Source organism: Nymphaea colorata, chromosome 9 (genome assembly GCF_008831285.2).
Source record: "Nymphaea colorata isolate Beijing-Zhang1983 chromosome 9, ASM883128v2, whole genome shotgun sequence".
NCBI lineage: Eukaryota > Viridiplantae > Streptophyta > Magnoliopsida > Nymphaeales > Nymphaeaceae > Nymphaea > Nymphaea colorata.
The window spans coordinates 17,164,158-17,183,324 of NC_045146.1; the positions used below are offsets into that span (position 1 = coordinate 17,164,158).

The 19,167-nt window shown below is 42.7% G+C and overlaps 2 protein-coding genes across 2 annotated transcripts; both read right to left on the reverse strand.

Annotated features, from left to right (window-relative positions):
• Positions 1 to 1,667: 1,667 nt before the first annotated feature.
• On the reverse strand, positions 1,668 to 4,497 carry LOC116261001 (arginine decarboxylase-like). The gene has a single exon (XM_031639569.1). The coding sequence runs from the start codon at positions 4,072 to 4,074 to the stop codon at positions 1,933 to 1,935; it is 2,142 nt and encodes a 713-aa protein (XP_031495429.1). The 5' UTR covers positions 4,075 to 4,497; the 3' UTR covers positions 1,668 to 1,932.
• Positions 4,498 to 11,155: 6,658 nt separating this feature from the next.
• On the reverse strand, positions 11,156 to 17,596 carry LOC116261379 (V-type proton ATPase 16 kDa proteolipid subunit). Its single transcript, XM_031640112.2, has 3 exons — positions 17,322 to 17,596; positions 16,942 to 17,227; positions 11,156 to 11,548 (listed from the first exon to the last, which is right to left on the reverse strand). Exons 1-3 carry the CDS (start codon positions 17,395 to 17,397, stop codon positions 11,416 to 11,418), a joined length of 495 nt encoding a protein of 164 aa, XP_031495972.1. The 5' UTR covers positions 17,398 to 17,596; the 3' UTR covers positions 11,156 to 11,415.
• Between the last annotated feature and the right edge of the window lie 1,571 nt (positions 17,597 to 19,167).

Here is a 19,167-nt window from a genome sequence, read left to right on the forward strand (position 1 = left end):
ATTTAAAACATCTGATATTTTGCACAATAAGATTATCTAAATAAGCTCCTCCTGTATTTATATTGCTTTTTCTGCTTGCCAAAGTTTCCATATATTAAATCTGTATGGTGAAATGTTCAAAAAACACATAAAATGATAAATTCTTAAATGTAAAAGAATTACCTTCTGTCAATTATGCTGATTCATATCTTCCGATTGCAAGTATAAAAAGGAATAGAAAAAGAAACAAAAAACATATTCTATTACTACCCAACCACCAGCCTCCTACCCCTTTTGGCTCCTTCATTGTTGTCAACACTGTTCTAGGTGTTGTTTTCTTTATATAAGCGTGAGACCAGACCACCAATCTCGCAAGAATAGCATCATTAGGAAACTTACGCAACAGAGAATGAAGAAGAAACTTTTTGAAGGTCTTCAATTCGATATCTTCAAAATCCTCGCGCCACGTGCTCAGAATTTGTGTGCGGTGGTTGTTCACTACTTTTCATTCATCATCTTAATTTGTTTTTCAACTAATAACTATATGTATATAAATAATGTTTAGAGATTTTCAAACTTATGAATGAATGGACTTCTAAAGAGAAGCATCTACGTCTCTTATCCTTTCTCCCAAACATTTTCGACTCCTGGCAAGAAACTTGTGGAATCAGGAAGGTGCGCGGATCACCATGACGTGCCGGCCAGCCACTTTGACGTAGACAGGCCGCCGTAGGCGTCGAGGCATGAGCAAGCTGGGAAACGGGGACCCTTCGTCTCCACCGGCCAAAGCTCGCCTGATCATGCATCTTGCGTCAAAGATCATCGTGATCGAGATCGAGCAGAAAATTTAGTTGGCTCTTTCGTTTAACCCGGAAGCAGCTTTTACCTTAATCTGCTTTTATCTTAATCTAAGATGCACAAAGTTGGAACTCATTATCGGCTCGGTGAAGATTCAAAATTCCGGCTGCCAATCTCCGGTGGAGTTCAATGATCGAATTGAGCTAAGCAGGGCTTGTTGATTTCACAGGGAAAGGGCCCTCCACTGATCTAGCAGAATAGCATATGTAACTGCTTGCATGAGCTTAGGCAGCCGCATGTGACGGTGAAGCAGAACCAGAGCATCGAATGCACACTACTGGACGAGGAAATCCTTTGCCTTCCTCTTCCTTGTGGACGCGAAGATTAAGAAAGAAATGCGAGTGGGGTGCTCCATTTTTCTGAGACGGGTGCACATGTTTTTCTCATAATCCAACAGAGGAAACAGGTGGGTTTGGTTGCACCCTTGTGATCGAATATCGAGCGACATATGTGGGTGCCTTGCCGCGCATACAATGTAACAATATCCAGATAGTGCACATAAAAAAGTGGAAAAAAACAAATCGTGGTAGGTAAGTTTGGCATTCTGGTTTCTGTGGGGAGCCGGAGGGATGAGGACGGTCGCCGGAGCCCCCTTCCGGCAGGGAGTCCAAGATAAGCCTCAGCCTACCGCAGGGAAACCGATCTTCCGGTGGGGATGAGGCAGAACTCCAAAGGGACGCCTCACCAACCTCTTCCATTGGTCAACATGAATTGAGTTATTCCAAAACGAAAGTTAACGTAAAGAGCAAGTGAGACGAGATGGTGGCAAGACTCGTAACTTAGTCGACTTACAGTCACAGTCACTCCCTCACACAGACACACACTTTCCATGAACCAGAACCACAAGCCTTTGATAAACACGTCTTTTCCTGAACTGCCTCTTTACAAAGAGGAAGAAGGGGGGAAAGAGATACATGGAGGGCTCTTTGACCCCCTTGTTATCTGAACTTATTGTATGAAAAGAACAAAAAAGAAATTACAAAAAAAAAAATAATGGCAACTGTATGGACTTTCTTCGTCTAAAACAACGACGATGGAACCGCCTTGAGGCTAATCTCTGATATTGTGTATTCAGGGGAAGAAGGACACGAAGCGCTAAGCATAGTAATGGGCCCATTCGTCATCGTCCGCGACGGGCGTGGCCACAAGGTACGGGGTGGAATGGAAGGAGCACGCAAGGCTGTGCGCCACTGTGTCTTCTTCCTCCTCTTGCTCTGCGGCAGCTCCGTCGTGGAAGCACTCCTCGACCCTAGCGCGGAGCACCTCGAACATAAGGGCGGGCTCGTACTGCATCGCCTGGAGGACGTCGGCACAGGACTGCCCCGGCACCGTACCCGTGACGGCGAAGCATTGCGGGCCGTCGCTCTGCACCACGCGCACCACGTTGGGGTTGCCAAACAGGTTGTGCAAGCCCCCCAGCGCCTCCTGGTAGGCACCTCCCAGAAACATTCCCAGGTAGTAATCCTGGCCCTTCCTGCACTCGTGCAGCGGCAGGCTCCGCCCCCCGCCGATGAACTTCTCCACCTTCCCGTCGCTGTCGCACGTCAGGTCAGAGAGGACGCCGCGGACGGCAGGCCTCTCGTCCAACCGGTGGATGGGCATGATGGGAAAGAGCTGCTCGATGGCCCAGAGGTCCGGTATCGACTTGAAAATCGAGAGGTTCACGTGGTAGGAGCGGACAGCCGGCTGATCGTCGGCCGCGTCATTCGCATGAGCGACAACCTTCCCGACGAGCTCGCAAAGCCCGTCGACGGCAGCCAGGTGCTCGAGCCCGAGTGATCCTTCCTTGAACTCCTCTACGCACCTCTGCTTCAGCCTCTCAGTGTAGGCCACGCAGGTATCATAATCACCGCGGGCGGCAGCTGCTGACAGGCGGCGATAGTCAGACCTGGTCTCGTCGGAGAGACCTTCCATGAGGAACCTGAGGTCGTGCTGCCCAGGGGTAGCTCCCTTCAGGGTTGGCAGAGATGGAGTGGCTTCGAAGACGAGAACAGAGTGGTGAGAGACCAGCGCCCTCCCGCTTTCGCTGCAGAGCACCGGAGGCCTGACGAACTTCCGATCGCAGGCGTCCTGGACAGACCGAACCACGGCGGCTGCGTACTCCTCCAGGCTGTATCCGACGGACATATCCGACGTTTTCGACAGCGTGCCATCATAGTCAATCCCAAGCCCGCCGCCGATGTCGAGCACCTTCATCCCGGCGCCGAGGCGCACGAGCTCGCAGTATACCTGAGCGGCCTCACCGACGCCGTCGCTTAGGAGTTCGACGGACGGGATCTGCGAACCGATATGGAAATGGAGCAGCTGGAGGCAATCGAGCATCTCGGCGCGCTCGAGCCTGCGCACCACGGAAAGGATCTGCATCGTCGTCAGCCCGAACTTCCCCTTCTCGCCCGAGGTGGATCCGAAGTGGCCGGAGTGCTTGGTTCTGAGCTTCGCTCGCAGGCCGATCACCGGCCTGACGCCGAGCTTCCGGCTCATCTCGATCACCAGATCAAGCTCCTCCTCCTGCTCGAGGACGATGAAGGTGTTGATCCGGAGATTCCGAGCCATCAAGGCGAGCGAGATGTACTCCCGATCCTTGTACCCGTTGCAGACGAGGAAGGCTTCGGGGTTCCCCTTGCAGAGCGCGCTCATGGCGAGGAGGAGCTCAGGCTTTGACCCGGCCTCCAGGCCGAACCGAAACGGCCGGCCAAACTCGACAATGTCCTCGACGATGTAGTGGTCCTGGTTGCACTTCACCGGGTAAACGCCCTGGTAGTGGGAATTGTACCCCTGCGACCGGATCGCCGACTCGAAGGCCGCGTTGAGCGACTCGAGGCGGTGGCGGAGCACGTCCGGGAATCGGACGATGAGCGGGAGCTGCAGGCCGAGCCCGCCGCCGGACTTCGGCTCGGTCACCTTCTTGATGACCTTCATGAGGTCGATCTCGCCGTGTGGCATCGTCGCGACGCCGTTGGGCCGCACCGAGACGTTTCCCATCGCATTGACGGAGAAGTACGACGCGCCCCAGCCGTTGATCTTGTACAGGGACGCGGACAGGTCAGAGGACCAAGCCGCGGCCTTCTCTGCCGTTACCCCAGCGTATTCATAACCTTCGGTGGCGCGGTTGACGAATCCAGCGGAGAGAGCGAAACTCTCCGGGAGCAAAGCATCGGGGAAAGAGGTCTCCCTGGCGAACACGCAGCCAGGAGAAGGGGGTGGAGTCGCAGCATCTACGCACGCCAAGGCAGGCATCTTTCCCCTACTGCTTCTTCTTCTTCTTCTCTGTGTGTGGGCCGAGTCCGTAAAACGGGGGCGTCAACCAAACGCCGAGGCCGTAGCCCCGGCTACCCCCCCAAACGAAGCAGGCGGGGAAGGAACAAGGAAAAAGAAAGGCCTAGCACGCCTCTGCCGCAACCGCTGATCCCCACGCTGCCTGTCAGCAGAAGATGGTAGTAACGACCACCCCCAAAACGAAAGAACGAATAGAAGGGGAAGAAAGGACGGAAAGAAAGATCAGCAGCCGAAGAAAAAGAAAGCCCAAAGGGGAAAAGAAGAGAGGTGTTGGAAGAGAAAGAAAGCAGAGGGGAGCGAAATGCAGGGAGAGTTCCTGGGGAGGTGGGGAGAAATGAAAGGAAGAGAGCAGACGCTGAATGCGAGGGATGCATGAGATGAGACCGTTGGGGCGTTTATATAGGGAGGGGAAGGAACGCGGGCGGGGAACCCTCCTCCCTCCTTCTCTCTCCTTTCCCCAAATTAAAATAATATCTCCTGAAAAAAAGGGGAAATGTTGATTTTTTTTTTTTCTGAATCTCTTGGGAGAAAAAAAAGGACGGAACTCTTCTTCTCACCCAGACGGCTGATGCAGCCACGGCTCGCCACGTGGAGACCTTCCACTACCTTTGAGGAAAAAGATTTGACGCCTTCTGCGGAGGCCACGTCAGCCTCAGAAGGAGCAGGGGACCCACTGGCACCTTCTCGGTGAGCAGCGCTCGGTCAGTAGACCGGAAAAGAAGCTGCAGGGAAAGGAACAGCCAAAAATCCGGTAGAGAAAGATGATCCATTCTTCCTATTAATATTGTTTCTTCTTTACCTTCTTATCTCTAGAGTTTACGTGAGAAAGAAGGCACCGATGAATATGGAGATGGAGACCAGTTCGTGGACAAGATGGAGATCCAGTTTCAAACTGTTTTGCTTTTCCTTTTTCCAATTGCTTTTTGGATCCTTGCGGAGCGGTCACACCATGGACCAAACTCCGGCGGCCCGGCCGTCTACGGCCTCACCAACCAACCACATAGCTCTCCCACCCACCCTCCCTCAAACTTATTAAACAATAACTAAAGCCAAAAATCAAAGTCGAGCAACAACAACTTCCGCCACCTTTCTTCACAGTCTTCAGGGTCAGCTCCCCGGCAGTGGCGGAGCCAAAAATTTTTTTGCTATGGGGCACTAGTACAAAAAAAACTTCTGTTATTTTAAAAATAAAGCAAATATTGACGTGGGCAACAAAGGCGTGAAGCTGGGTTGAGACTCCATTTCACATGGAGTTTTCTTGAGCTGGCGTGGGCAGGCGCCCACACCTGCCCCACGCTGGCTCCGCCACTGCTCCCCGGCCGTCGGATATCATTCATTCTGCTGTTTGTTTAAAATGGTGGATCTCGGATCTAAGATTCCCGAGCACGTAGCTCTATTATTTGTGTAGTAATGGTGTTAAAGAAGGAATCGAATGTGCGATGCTTTGCTTAATGGTTGCTGCTGCTAAGTGGGAAGGGCAAGGCCTGGAATGAATGCACACTATAGTGGTGGTGGCACGCGTATATTCATTTCAGATGTGTGTAAAAAGGATGCATTAGGAGTGAGTGAATATTGCTGGATGCCAACTACATTGCCTTTTTCCTTTTAATGTTCGTCTAATGATCATTTATTCGTCTAGTGAATAAGAGGTTATCTTACTGTTTAAAAGAAAGTCGAAGTTCCTCCCTTTTCCATTGTCCTTAAGGTCCGAAGATGCATCGGCATCAAGCAGTATGATACATCAACTTGAATGTTGAACCCTCCCTCCCCTTTCTTCTTTTTGGTACAGGAGCATAGCCTTCTGCAGGTCGACTTGAGAAAGCGCTAAACACACATTCAGTTCACCAGTTTGAGAGATGTCTCTTAGGGCAGAGTTAAATTTCAATTGAAACTTGAACTTCCAATGGAAATTGGTAGGAGGAGGACTAATTCCCTTGTTGTAAATGAAATCAATATGTACATGAAGAATGATAGCAGCAAAAGGAGATGTATATATGGCATCATACAATTATAAGACACTACTAGCTGACTAGCACGTCATGCCGTTGAGTACAGAGACTCTACATCTTTTAACTCCAGAAGAATAGTGTCCACAAGAATCGAATTCAGGACATGCGAGTCTGACCAACTCACTACAAGAAGATCAATCAGCGAGTTGCTACCAAACTCGAATTAATTGAGCCTCGGGCCGTGTACCAACACCGATAATTATTCATTTTGAACCACTAATTCTGATGCACAAATACAATAGAAAACTTGCAAATTTTACTTGTCTCCGAATTTATGAAATTTGTTTGAAGTTTAGTTTCAAGGATATACAAGTTAAATAGAGACGAGATGGGGAGCACTCAGTGCTGCATAGTGCATCCAATATGGTCCTTTTAGAGACACAATAATGGATATTTAGGAAAGAAAGATCTGGCCGTCGTTTTTTTTTGATGATTTTTAGCAATACAAAATAAAATAGAGGTAGCCGGCTTTATATATATATATATATATATATATATATAATTGGTAGATGTCAGATCACTTACCAAACCACTTAAGTTTATGTGAAAAAATATTTTGAATAAAGTGTGAACATCTTATTGTGTTCATGAACACCAATTTAATGTAAATCAGGTTTAAGTTCAAGTTTATAAAAATTAATTTTCTTATTATAAAAGTTGTGGTACAACAACAACCTTTTATTTTTTTCTTTTAGTAAATTCAGTGAAAATGTGACTGCAACAAAACAGAGGAGGCAGTCAAGAGAGGGCGCATGTGTGGGAGGCCAAGACTGGAAGATTGACCAATTACTCGTTTTCAAGGTGTGCCGCAGGCTGGCATGGCGGAGGCGGAGGCGGAGGCGGACCCGCCGTTTCTTGTAAGTGTAGAGTTGACTGCGATGCGTCCTGATCACCCGACTCCATTTTTCCTGCAAGGCGGCTTTACCTCCTTCTTGCAAATCTATCTGAAAGTTCCGGCCGGGTAAAGGTCAAAATGTGAACCCTTGGTTGATTCCAATCCTAGATAATTTCATTTAATATTCTGTATGAACGAAAGTGGGAAAACTTTAGATTAGATTGATGCCAACAACCCATGAACCACATTTTAAAATGAATTACATTTTGGGATGGCAAGAATTAAAAATATGTTTACTGGCTTCCTTATGCTAACGTATGTAACCATGTTGTGGAAAAATGAAAAATAGTTTATGCACACACAATATACTGTTTTACGAATCTGCTTTATTTTTAACACAAATCTAATGTGTTATTATTGCTAAAGGGCAAAAAAGGAACTCATGCTTCCCGGAGCTCTCTTAGGCATGCAGTTAAAACTTTATTTTGGAAAAAAAAAAGTTGATTTTGACGACTATGAACCAAACACTAGAAATATCTGGAAAAAAAAAATCTATTTTGTTAAGATCTTTTTTTTTGAATGAGCAAAACGTTAACAACTTCCTGACCGAAAAGAGACGTGAAGGCCTCCTCTATTTTCTATGCTTTTTAGGGTTGTGAATTGCATTGACATCAATAATAGTAGCAGTGCACTCTTTAACTTAAGTTTCACCAAACACTCACCACCAGAATTGAACTTGTCGTCCAACTAGTTACCTTATCCCGTTGTAACCTAACCGCTTTTTCAAAAAATTAGCCAAAGCAATTGAACTCCAATTTTGTTTCAAAAACTTTTAGGGACGGTACAACAAGAAATACTTCAACTTATCAAAATACGTTACGTTACGTTATGTAGGCGTACCTTGAAGTACCACGCGTTTGCTAAACACACTTGACCTTCTCCAAGAGGAATGTCTGACGGCGTAGCGAACTGGTAAAACTTCATCTGCTGGCGAAGCTCGAAAACGGAGAGGGTGGGGTCGAGGGTTCGACTAATTTTTCTCGAATTATTTTACCAACCGTACACATGAGGAAAAAAAGATCAGCGTAGATTTTTCTCTTCGGGTTTTCAAACACCCTCCTAGAAGACCATCTGAACTCACCAACCACAGTTCTTCTCCAAGTGACTCACGAATAGAAAATCATGTGCATTTCGTTTCCATCTAGAAATCAGATCCAATAATTATATTTTCCTCCCTTTGTGAATAGGGCGGAAGGAACAATCTTTTCCAAGTGCGGAATTGTTCAGTGTTTCGGCCGAAATGCTTGACTCCCCAACAACATCACAAAAACTAAGGGTGGTAGGGACGTCCCAGTCAAGGAACCCTCTGGTTCAACGGATCCGCTTGCAGTGTCTAAGTCATCCACGAGCTTGCCCAAACTTGAGTCCTGAAAGTTTTCATGGCAAATTGAGATCCATGGTAGGCTTGCAAACCGGGCAGATTCGCCGCGAAGCGAATTGGGTATTACAAAAAATGACAAAACCTTCAAACCAGATCCATCCGCTTTCGAAACGGAGTCCAATGAAAGCAGTGCTCACAATGGACTCAAGAACCAATTTTCTATGAATCGATTACCTCCTCTTTCTTCAAACCCCAGGTGCCTCTATTCCAGGGCAGAGCCAAATCACCAGTCACCCCACAATGAAGAAGATTCAATCAGAAGAAAGCTACCCAACAACCAGAGAGGCCAATGGAGGATAGATGTCCACTTTAAGTTTGCAATGTCCGCTCTACTCTCTTCAAAACAAAAAAGAAAAGGAAGAGAAAGAAAGAAAAGCATGAAAAGGACAAGATTACAATAAAGAAAAGAAAGCAAGAACAAATTGATGAGGGCTTAGGACGACTCACTTGCAAATATTTTTCCGAGGAAGAGAAACAGAGAGGAGCGAAGCCCCTAACTTCGTTCCTCACTCCATTAGAGAGAGATTATTCAATTATTTGCTTATTTTGTCTGGTTAGCCATTTATGTTCTCTTTCTATGTTTTTCATATGTTCTTCACTCTTTTTTTTTTCTCTTTTTAGTCGCACACTGACCTACCATCAGTATCTTCTACATATATAGCCCCACCGTAGATTAGTTTCATGTCCCGCCACCGACGACCTTTCATGTTTCAACATTCTCTCACTTTCCACAAAATGCTTGAAATGTTTCGACTGAGATTTTGTCTGATTGTTGCACCATGATGGGTGCAGGTTATGAGAATGAAACGCTTCCCAAGAATCTACTGGACCAGAGGCCTCCAGCCATAAACTTTTAACTAGAGGCACTGTTGTAGAAATTTTCATTTCAGAAGGGCACAACATATATAAATAAGTAAATACTTATAAGACATCTATACAAAAATAAATAAAATTTTTGTTGCTGATGTGGGCAACAGCCCACACCAGCTTATATCTAGCTTCGCTATTGTACTGGACCAAGGTTTAATACATAAACAGATCTTTTGATATCTAAACAGAACAGGATCTTCTGTCCTCAGCAATGCGCATCCGATATGGTCGATTCATCCTCGCAGCCTCTCAAATTTGGGAGGCTTCTGAATGCCACAAGTCATCCTGAAACCAACGGTTCAAAATAAACACAACCTCAAATTCATAGAGCAGCAACACTCGGGAATGGCCCAAATGACTCAACCGTGTGAAAGATGTATGATTAGCATGTTACGAACTCTTGACAGAGAAGCTTATGAATGGTATTTTTTCTTCGAGCACTGTTTGGGTCATATTCTTACGATGAAGTATAAAATAAGAGTGGAATTTTTTCTCCGAGCACTGTTTGGGACATATTCTTACTAGAAGCAAGTAAATAAGTGCCACAAGGACCTGATCAGGTGAATTAAGAGGGTACCAACCCACCCCACCGCTCCAAGAAGACCCGAGTCCATTCGTCCTGCCTTTGGGAGCTTAGGTTGTATCAGAAATTGTGCTTGGGTCATGTTCTTACGATGAAGCATAAAATAAGGGGAATTTTTTCTCCGAACACTGTTTGGGCTATATTCTTACCAGAAGTATCAAATAAGTGCCATAACGACCTGATCAGCTGAATTAAGCTGAATTAAGAGGTTAACAACCCACCCCACCGCTCCAAGAAGACCCAAAAGTCTTCCATTCCCCCTGCTTTTAAGATCTTAGTTTGTATCAGAAATTGAGTGGAGTATGACTTCTACTCGACTGTCGCAATATCACTTTTTACAGTTCAAGAAAATTCAAGAAAATAAAACCCATAAAGATCAAACAAACAACTTACAGTCTGTCTGACCAACAGACCCGAAAGACCTCCATAGTTTGTGTCAAAACTTGAGTAAAATACAGTACACCCTTAAATTTGAGTGTTAAAATCCCACCTTTTAGAATCCAGAAGAAAAAAGAGTGCTCCAATAGTCTAAAAGATTGTTACCCATAAAAATCACACAAACAACTTACATTATATACACCCACGCCACCTACCTGACAAGCCATGCTACATCATCCCATAAAACGACTAAGTGAATATTCTTAAGCATGTAACTTCAAAGGGATGGAAATTGTGATCTTTCTTCATTGCAGGGAGAATCGTTGACTTGTCAACCTAACGCACCGGTCCTCGTACAAAAAGCTACGTTTTAAAAGAAAAAAGATCACGTTTTTTAACCCCAACCATTAAAAAGGTAATCCTCTATGCAGACGGGTCTCTGTAATACCCTTTCGAATAATGCAACTCATGGCAATCGGAAGATGAGCAACAGTAAAAAGGGAAAAACGCGCATTTTATGGTTTTGCTCATAAGAGAATGTCTAACAGCGTGAAGTTGCGGAAACAGCAACCATGTGCAACAAGACATGTAGATAGGATCTAACCAGGCCCACTACGACCCATCCACTTCCACAGACGGATAGATTGTAATTCAGAAGGCACCTAATGGCTCAACACAAGAGAGAGCATTAAACTGATCAGGCATTTCTAACCATGTATGCATGCATGCAAACGAATCAATCAGAGGAGGCACCAAACCTGTACACCTTTGTGCATGCAATCACGTGGCACACCCATAGATATACCACAATATCCATCCTTTGTTTCACCTCAATATAAAACACCTCCTTTTCATAACGTACGAGAATCATTGAAGCCTCATTCCCCTCTAAGATCAAGAAACAAGACCAACGTTCAGGCAGCTGCTGCTTTATGAACGTCCCCATTGCAACCAAAACAAAGTACAGGAAGATACAGCAGTTCCGCCAACAAGCTTTATTTTCCATCGCAACCTTACTACTCCGACACAGAACAGTGAGAGTACAGCTAACATATACCGGCTTCTTTAACAAGAAAAATTTAAGTATTAAAAACATAAAACATGAGAGAGGATAACGGAGCTAATGATCCTAGAAGAATTTATGGTTCACCCTGAACAAACCCAACCACAATGATCGTGAATATGCTTAATCTGCCCTAGATTGGCCTGCACGGGACGATAGAATGATGCCCACAATGAGACCATAGAGCGCCAGAGCTTCAGCGAAGATAAGGATGAGGATCATTCCAACAAATAATTTTGGCTGTTGTGCGTTAGCCCTGCAGGACATAGTTGACTGTTTAGTTTAGTACACGAATATTAGCATATTTCTAAAGGCACAGATGCTAAACAACAGCATTAAATGGAGTTAATCATTAGGTCACAACCTGAAAATCTAATTTGCTCAGGTGTGAAGCATAAAAGCAGAAATGGAGTCGCAGAAGAGACAAGCAAAGAAAACGGAAACTTCTTCATGCATTGAGACAAGAGAGAGAGAGAGAGAGTCTACACCATGCAAAGAAAGAATCTTCAGCAATCAAAAACAGATGTGGCCAAATAACAGAACTGCAGGCGTATCCCATGCTAGGATAGCACCCGAAAAGTACTGCTATAACAGCGTTAGTATTCAAGATGAGTGGCATTTTATGCTGGAAAATTGGCAATACTTCTCGAGTATGAAAAGTCTACTAAACGTTTAAAATAATCAACCAATTGCATCTGGATGACATGGCACATACTCTGGATTAGAGGGTTTGGCAACTCCAGAAATTTACAATGTTACATACAATAAAAGGATGTAGGTGTGAGTCAAAATGGAGAATCTGTGTGACAGTCCTAACTTCTAATCATTGAACAACACTACCTATACACACACACTCACACAGATATATACATGGGAAGTCCAGGTATACATATGGAAATGACATACACTCTGCATACTCCTTTATGACAAGGAGAGAGAAACATATAGGAAAAACATGAAAATTTGAGTTTTCTACAGATTTTCTGACAAAAACATTGATCAAAAGTCAAAATATTTAATAATATTAGGAAACCTCACTATATTTAGCATATAACTTTAAAAACAGAGAGACACAACTAAAACATCTTTGGCTTTGACCTTTTTCCTCAAAATATCACAAAATTGCCCATGTTCAATGCATTGTAGCTAAATATCCCGCGTTGACCTATTATTGATTCTTTGTATGGAATTTTGGGACAAAAAAATTATGCTATTCAGACATGTAGATAGAATTTTATATGCCAAAAAATTTCAAACCCATGACTTTTAAATCCCCACTATGCATCAGATGAACATGATTTTCCATGAGTCCTAGGTTTTCAAATATGTATCCACATCCATGATCCATGCAATTATTAAATAGAATTCACATTCACAGCTCCCGAAATTCAGCTAGAGAATTGAACTCAAGAGTCACCACTCTTGTTGCCAAGGAATTGTGGGGTTGCACCTATGGCCACCATGCAATCCACCAAGTTGCCATCGATGAGGGCACAAACAGAGAACAATCTTGGACAAAGCCCTGAGACTGAACCAACAAATGTTGAGCATATACAGAAGGTCCACATGCACCTCAGCCGCATAGAAAGAGTCGGGATGTTCCTCCAGGGGAAGCAGTGTGAATGCCTTCTGCCGGGGATGGCCCTTGGCTTGGTGGGGCCATTGCAGATAAAGCACGCAGACAACAGTTACATTTTTCATAGCAGCTATCCCCTTATTTTTGTTGTTTTCCTCCTATCCTCTTTTGTCCTTCATTCTTCAGGCCCTTCCCTTGGCCTGCTTTTCCCTTGTTTTTCGATGTATAATTAGACAGGAGTAGAGAACAAAAGCCTACCAACCATTCAGGCACAGCAAGAGCGAGTGACAAGCCTTAACTTATTGCCTTTGCAACTCATCCTGCAGGCAATTCCACTGACCTGACACAGAAATTGAAGGGTTTATCGTCCTTTGGAATGTTTTTGACTTCAAGCAGATGGCCTAGGAATGCTTTTAAGTTTTATGTAGTCTCAGACAGTGGCAGTTTGTTTCATTCAACCAAGGCAGCGCTTCACAAGCTTGCCAAGCCACATTTACAGGCAACAATTGGTTTGAAGGTTTCCACTTCATCTTAGCTAGAGATGGGAGGTTGCAGGCACAAGTCCTCTTCCAACTTGGTTCCCACCAAAGTTTTCCATCACCAAGCAAATAAATGCTGGCAACCGTTAACTTGGCCCACATCTGGGGTATGGTAGCCCTGAAATACTGCTCTATATCCCACGACAATTCACCACTTCTTTAGAGCTTCTTGCCCCAAAAAGCCCTTCCACTCTGGCGCCTTTTGTCTTCAAGGTTCAGTCCTTGTGCCAGTGCCAAAGGCTGTTTGTATTTTTGTCACCACCAAATTTACTTTTCAAAAAGTGAATAACAGCTGAATGTTTGACCTTATAAAATTACTTTTCATGTAGCAGTTTCCAAGGTGGTTTCCATAAGTCGACACTAATTACAGGTTGTGTTGTTCACCTTTTCAAACAGTTGCTTTGTAGGTGACAAAAGATGAGCCATCTTACCAATATGATTGGACAACTAACAGTAGCTCTATGAGTCATCTACTAGCTAATATTCACACAGACACACACAAACATATAGAAAGAGAGACACAGTGTGTGATAGGGTAGCATGCACCAGCTTCATGTATAAAGGTGTTCCCTGCCCTAAAACATTCTGATTAAATGAATAGATGATCAAAATAACTTGATAGATGTGAGCTACATCCTATGCAGTTTATTTAAGAAATAACAAGATCGTGTCACAATATTTGATGCGTAAGAATGAAATCAATGGCACAAAAAAAACAATCTCACAAATGCAGCAATACTTGATGGGTTACAGAATCATGATTTTATTTCTCAAAAGTATGAAGCAAGGCATGATTTCTAAAAAAAATACTTGCGCTGGACCTATGTATACCATCATATTACATAAAGCAATTGTATTTTAAGTTGGGGCACATGATGCCACACTGGAACTTAGCGCACGCACATGCATATGAGATCATACTGGTGCTCAAATTGATCAACAGCATATTGAAGATGCACTTGCTTGTTGCCTGCCATTTCCTTAGGTTTAACTTGTTTGGAGAAGGTTAACAAACTAACTGACAAGTGCATACCATCATCCTTTAAGATTAATATTACTTTTATAATTCATTCAGGTGACCAAGAAAATAAGTCAACCGAAGTTACCATGTTAAATCAACTCGTGAATCTGACATGAAACTAAAAAAAATTAGTAGTAATTCTTAGGAAAACTTTTGTACTGTGGCCCATCTTTTGGCCATAATCTCCGAAAAGGGTCTTGCATTTATAATATTCTTCTTTTAGCCGCGGATCAGAATACTAAACAGGGCCCAAGCTTAAAGCTCGCACAAAATTTTATACTTTCCATATTGCCCTTTGAAGTTGATAAATTGTTTTTGACTTTTATACTAAAAAGGAAAATATGTCTGTAACCTAGCCAGATTAAACTTTTAACCTAAGTCATCAGGAGATTCAGCAGCAAATCAAGGAAATAAAAAAACATAAAGCCCATTCAAAATTTTGAGAAAAGATAACCCCTACATGGAAAATTCCTTAGCTTCATCTACTCTAAATTATTAAATCACAGAGGGAACTTAACTTTTTTTTTTATGTTTAATCAAGCTCAGCCTTCTGGCTCTTTACCTCCAAGGCTCAGAAAATAAAAACAACAGCATGTTTTGATATTTTAAGATATGCTTCTAAAGCAACTAGACAAACTCAACTTACTTAAAATTTTCTTACTATGGAAGGTAAAAGTAGGCTTTTATGCGAGCTCATTCATGCTATGACATCAACCTGAAATTGAACTCCATCCCTCTAACGGTCAAAGGTCCTACAATAACACTCTTCAAGAAAAACAGAATCTCTAAGGGACTCGTTAAGTATCCTTGGGTGTAGATAAAAGTTAAAACACAAAGCTGTACTATAGTCTAAGACCCTTGAAATTCAATGCCATTTCCCCCTTGGTCATGACATATTTCATACACTATCAATCAATATGGTACGAGATGTACAGCACTACTATAGAGATATTTCACTGGAATATAAGACACAAAACTGATGGCAAGCATAAAAGACAGAAATGAACATATAAGCATAGTTCGAATGGGAACAAGAAATGAAATATATACACCTAGAGACACAAACATACACATATACACAGCAGTAAAGTACAGCTGTGGCAACTAGTGACTCCAGAAAAAACGTAGTTTCTCCTTTCTCCCACAGGTATAAGCTTAGATGACCAAATAGTACAATATTTTAAAGTAAAAAATACCTCATTTAAGACATCTGAAAATTTAAAAAACCTAATTACCCATGTTCTGCAGCTAGAATTTAATGTGATAGAACCTCCACAAACTTATCCGGAAAAAATATAATGTAAGAAATTACTTGAAGAATGAAATGATAAGAACACTTGGGGGGGAAAAAAAGATGCTACACTGTTCTCTAAAGGAATAAACTAAACAGCTTCCCATAAAGAAGAACGCAGGAGATAATTTTTGATCTCCATCAAAAAGTTCACTCCTTGCAGAGCTGTTAAGAATAACAAATACGCATGCAGAACCAGATATAAATAATATGATCAGAACTTAGGAATACGCTCATGAATAAATTCTTTGAAGCTTTTAAAAGTCAAAAACATTAAGCTAGCAAATAGTAAATATTTAAACGTAGCAGGGGCAAAATTTCCTTCATTCCTATCCAGGCTCCAGTATCTATCAATTACCCAAAAAAAAAAAACACCAAAAAAATTCAAAGCAAGCACAACAGTTTTTGGCATGTTAAGCATTGCTTTTCTATCATTTTAGTAGTTGCTATTATCATAAAATGCATTCTTTCTTCGGCATTCAAAAATAGGAACAGCAAACAAAACAATTCACGTGATAGTCATCCCTAAAATTCAGGAAACCCAATTTTTGTAGTTCCCTTTGCTCACAATTACTAGAGACAACGCCAGCACCTTCATCATACCATACTCGTACTATGAGTGGTTCTATTTGGTATTATTTTCAATGTCAATACAGTGGTAGATCACAAATAACCTTTTATGATTTTGTGCTTCCGTAAACAGGTAAAATTAATGTAACAGTCTAACAGAGTGTCTAAGGACAATCAAATGCAATATCTGAATCAACGAACTGCACTATTTTAACCAAGGGTTCTCAAACAAGTAGCATGAGAAAGTTTAAAGATCCCTCTCCATGCCAAAAGTTTCAGAACAGTAATCTCTTCCAAGTCCAATCTCACTATTCAATCCAACGCTCAGAACCGTGAATGTAAAAACAAAAAATAACAACAGAAGTTGCTTCCAAATATGCATCAAACCCTCGATAACAAACCACCAGATCTCAAAAACTCCGAACAGAGACAAAGAAGAAAGACAACAATAAAAGCGAATTCATGAATGACAGAATAGATCAGATCCCAAACTTTCACATAAGAAGGAAGGTCTTCCTCTTCCAAGGATCAAGAGGAACAAAAGCAAAAACGAGAAAAAAAAATGAACTTTCCTCCATCATCACATTAAACAGTAAAAACAAAGCAGAGGCAGCAAGGAAGTAATGACAGATCGAAAAGACAGAAGACAAACCTCACGCCAGCATCACCCACGATGCCGATGGCCATGCCAGCGGAAAGTCCGGCCAGGCCGCAAGCAAGCCCGGAAGAGAGGTGAGCATAACCATCAAAGAGGTAGTAGGACTTGGCTTTGGGGTTGATCCCGGTGCTGATGATGACAGCAATGATGAGGCCGTAGATACCAAGGACACCAGCCATGACGACTGGGACAATCGACTTCATGACGAGCTCCGGCCTCATCACGCCCATGGACGCCACTCCGACCCCACTCTTCGCCGTTCCATAGGCAGCACCCATGCCTGACCACCAACCCCAAACACTGACATCACTTTCCATCCCCACAACAACAACAATAACAACAAAGAAGGAGGAGGAGGGGAGTGAGGGAATTACAAGAGAAAACAAGCGCGGCAGCGGCACCCAAGAAGCCGAAGAAGGGGGCAGTCTCATCACCGCTGAAGCTCGACATCTTCTTCTTCTTCTTCTTCTTCTTCTTCTTCTAAGTTCTCCTACCGATCGGGGCGAGGGATCTGAGAAGACGAATACAAAATGAAAACCTGACCTTCCGAATCCCACCTTCTTCTTGGGTAGCTCTGCCTTTTGGGGTTGTTTTTTCTCCTTACCCCCACCTCTTTCTTCTGTTCGACAGGAAGAGAAGACGGACAGGTGGAATGATCTCTTTTTTTTAATATATATATATTTCTCTTGTTCTAAATCTATTTTATTTTGGTCGTTTATTCACTTTCATTTATGGGGTTTCATCAGCAGTGCGGTGGCGAATGTCTTCATGATTTTAAAAACCCGCATGGAAGAATACAAAAAACTTCATTTTCCTTTTCGACATTTTTTATTAGCAGGATTCTGCAAGGCAATATCTACAAAAGTTTTCAATTGCTTTTAATTTTTTTCTAGTTGTTTTCTCTATACCCTTTTCTGTTAAAAAGGCCAAAGTTTTTACCTTTAAGTTCTGTTTGATAGTTTCGGATTTCAAATTCAACTCTATCATTAATTTTAAAACCATGAATATCTGGTCAGACCCTTCCCCTCCTCAGGCTACAAATTCATGGTTGAGAAATCTATTGTTTGTTTAAACTGTGATTTAACCTTATGTAGATTAAAATTTTGTCTTGGATCTCAAATCCGAGATTATCGAAGGCCTTAAAGTAAACTAGATACTAACGGTCACATAAATAGTGTTTGATTACCTTAAATCTAAGAGCTGAACCCATTGTTTGGAAGCACTCGTACAATTCCTTCTCATGATCCCCATTTCTAGTAAAGCTTCTTATTGGATAAGCCTTTCTACATTTGCCAAAAGAATAATAAGATAAAGATAAAGATAAACAAGACGCCAATACCTCCACCGTATACATGAGCTTCTTCATTGGGTGACAAGCTCATCTTTTCCTTCTTTCTATCTCTTTATATTTTTTAGTCTGTCAATTCGCCATCCGCTTCTCCGGCCCTTTTCTATCTACATCTTGTCTAAAAGCATAGCTTAAACTAATAAGATAGTGAAAGTTTTGTCATCAATTCGATTCTCATGAATACTACTTTCTTGAACTACAAATGGTTAGATAGAATGTGTGATATTCTAAGTGGTGAGTGAACCGCTCTCATCCAAGTCCTAAAGCAACCTCAAACTCTAAGGGTATAAAGAAAATGGGATTTGATCTCTTCATATCTCTCTCTCGATCAGACTTGAAATTCACAATAAGTTGTCCAAAGGCCTTAAACGGCTTGTTTGGTTGGAGGGGGAGGGAGGGATTGAGCAATCCGATGAGAAGAGAGAAGAGAGTGGGGAGGAGATCCATTCCAACATTGGGCCCATGGATCCCAAAGTCGGGGATCTCGAAAGTTAAATCATACCAAGTATGAACCAATCACATGCCCTTTCCTATTGGCCAAAGAACGGATAAAAGGTTATTTAGAGAGTCTAATCTTAACCCCAAGGGTTCTTAATCCAATGAGATTTGAGGTTATAGAAACCCGTGCCATCTACAAAGAAACTTTTTTCTAGTATATGTAATAAAGTTTCAATAGAAAAAAATCCTTTATTATGCGGTAGTGGCCAAGTTGTAAGAGACTGATAATTGATGTGAAAATCATTAGTCCAAGTTTCAACTCTATTATTTTGCATCCTGAGCTTCATAAGACATGTGATTAGGGTGTGAAGATCACTAGTCCAAGTTTCAACTCTATTATTTTGCATCCTGAGCTTCATAAGACATGTGATTAG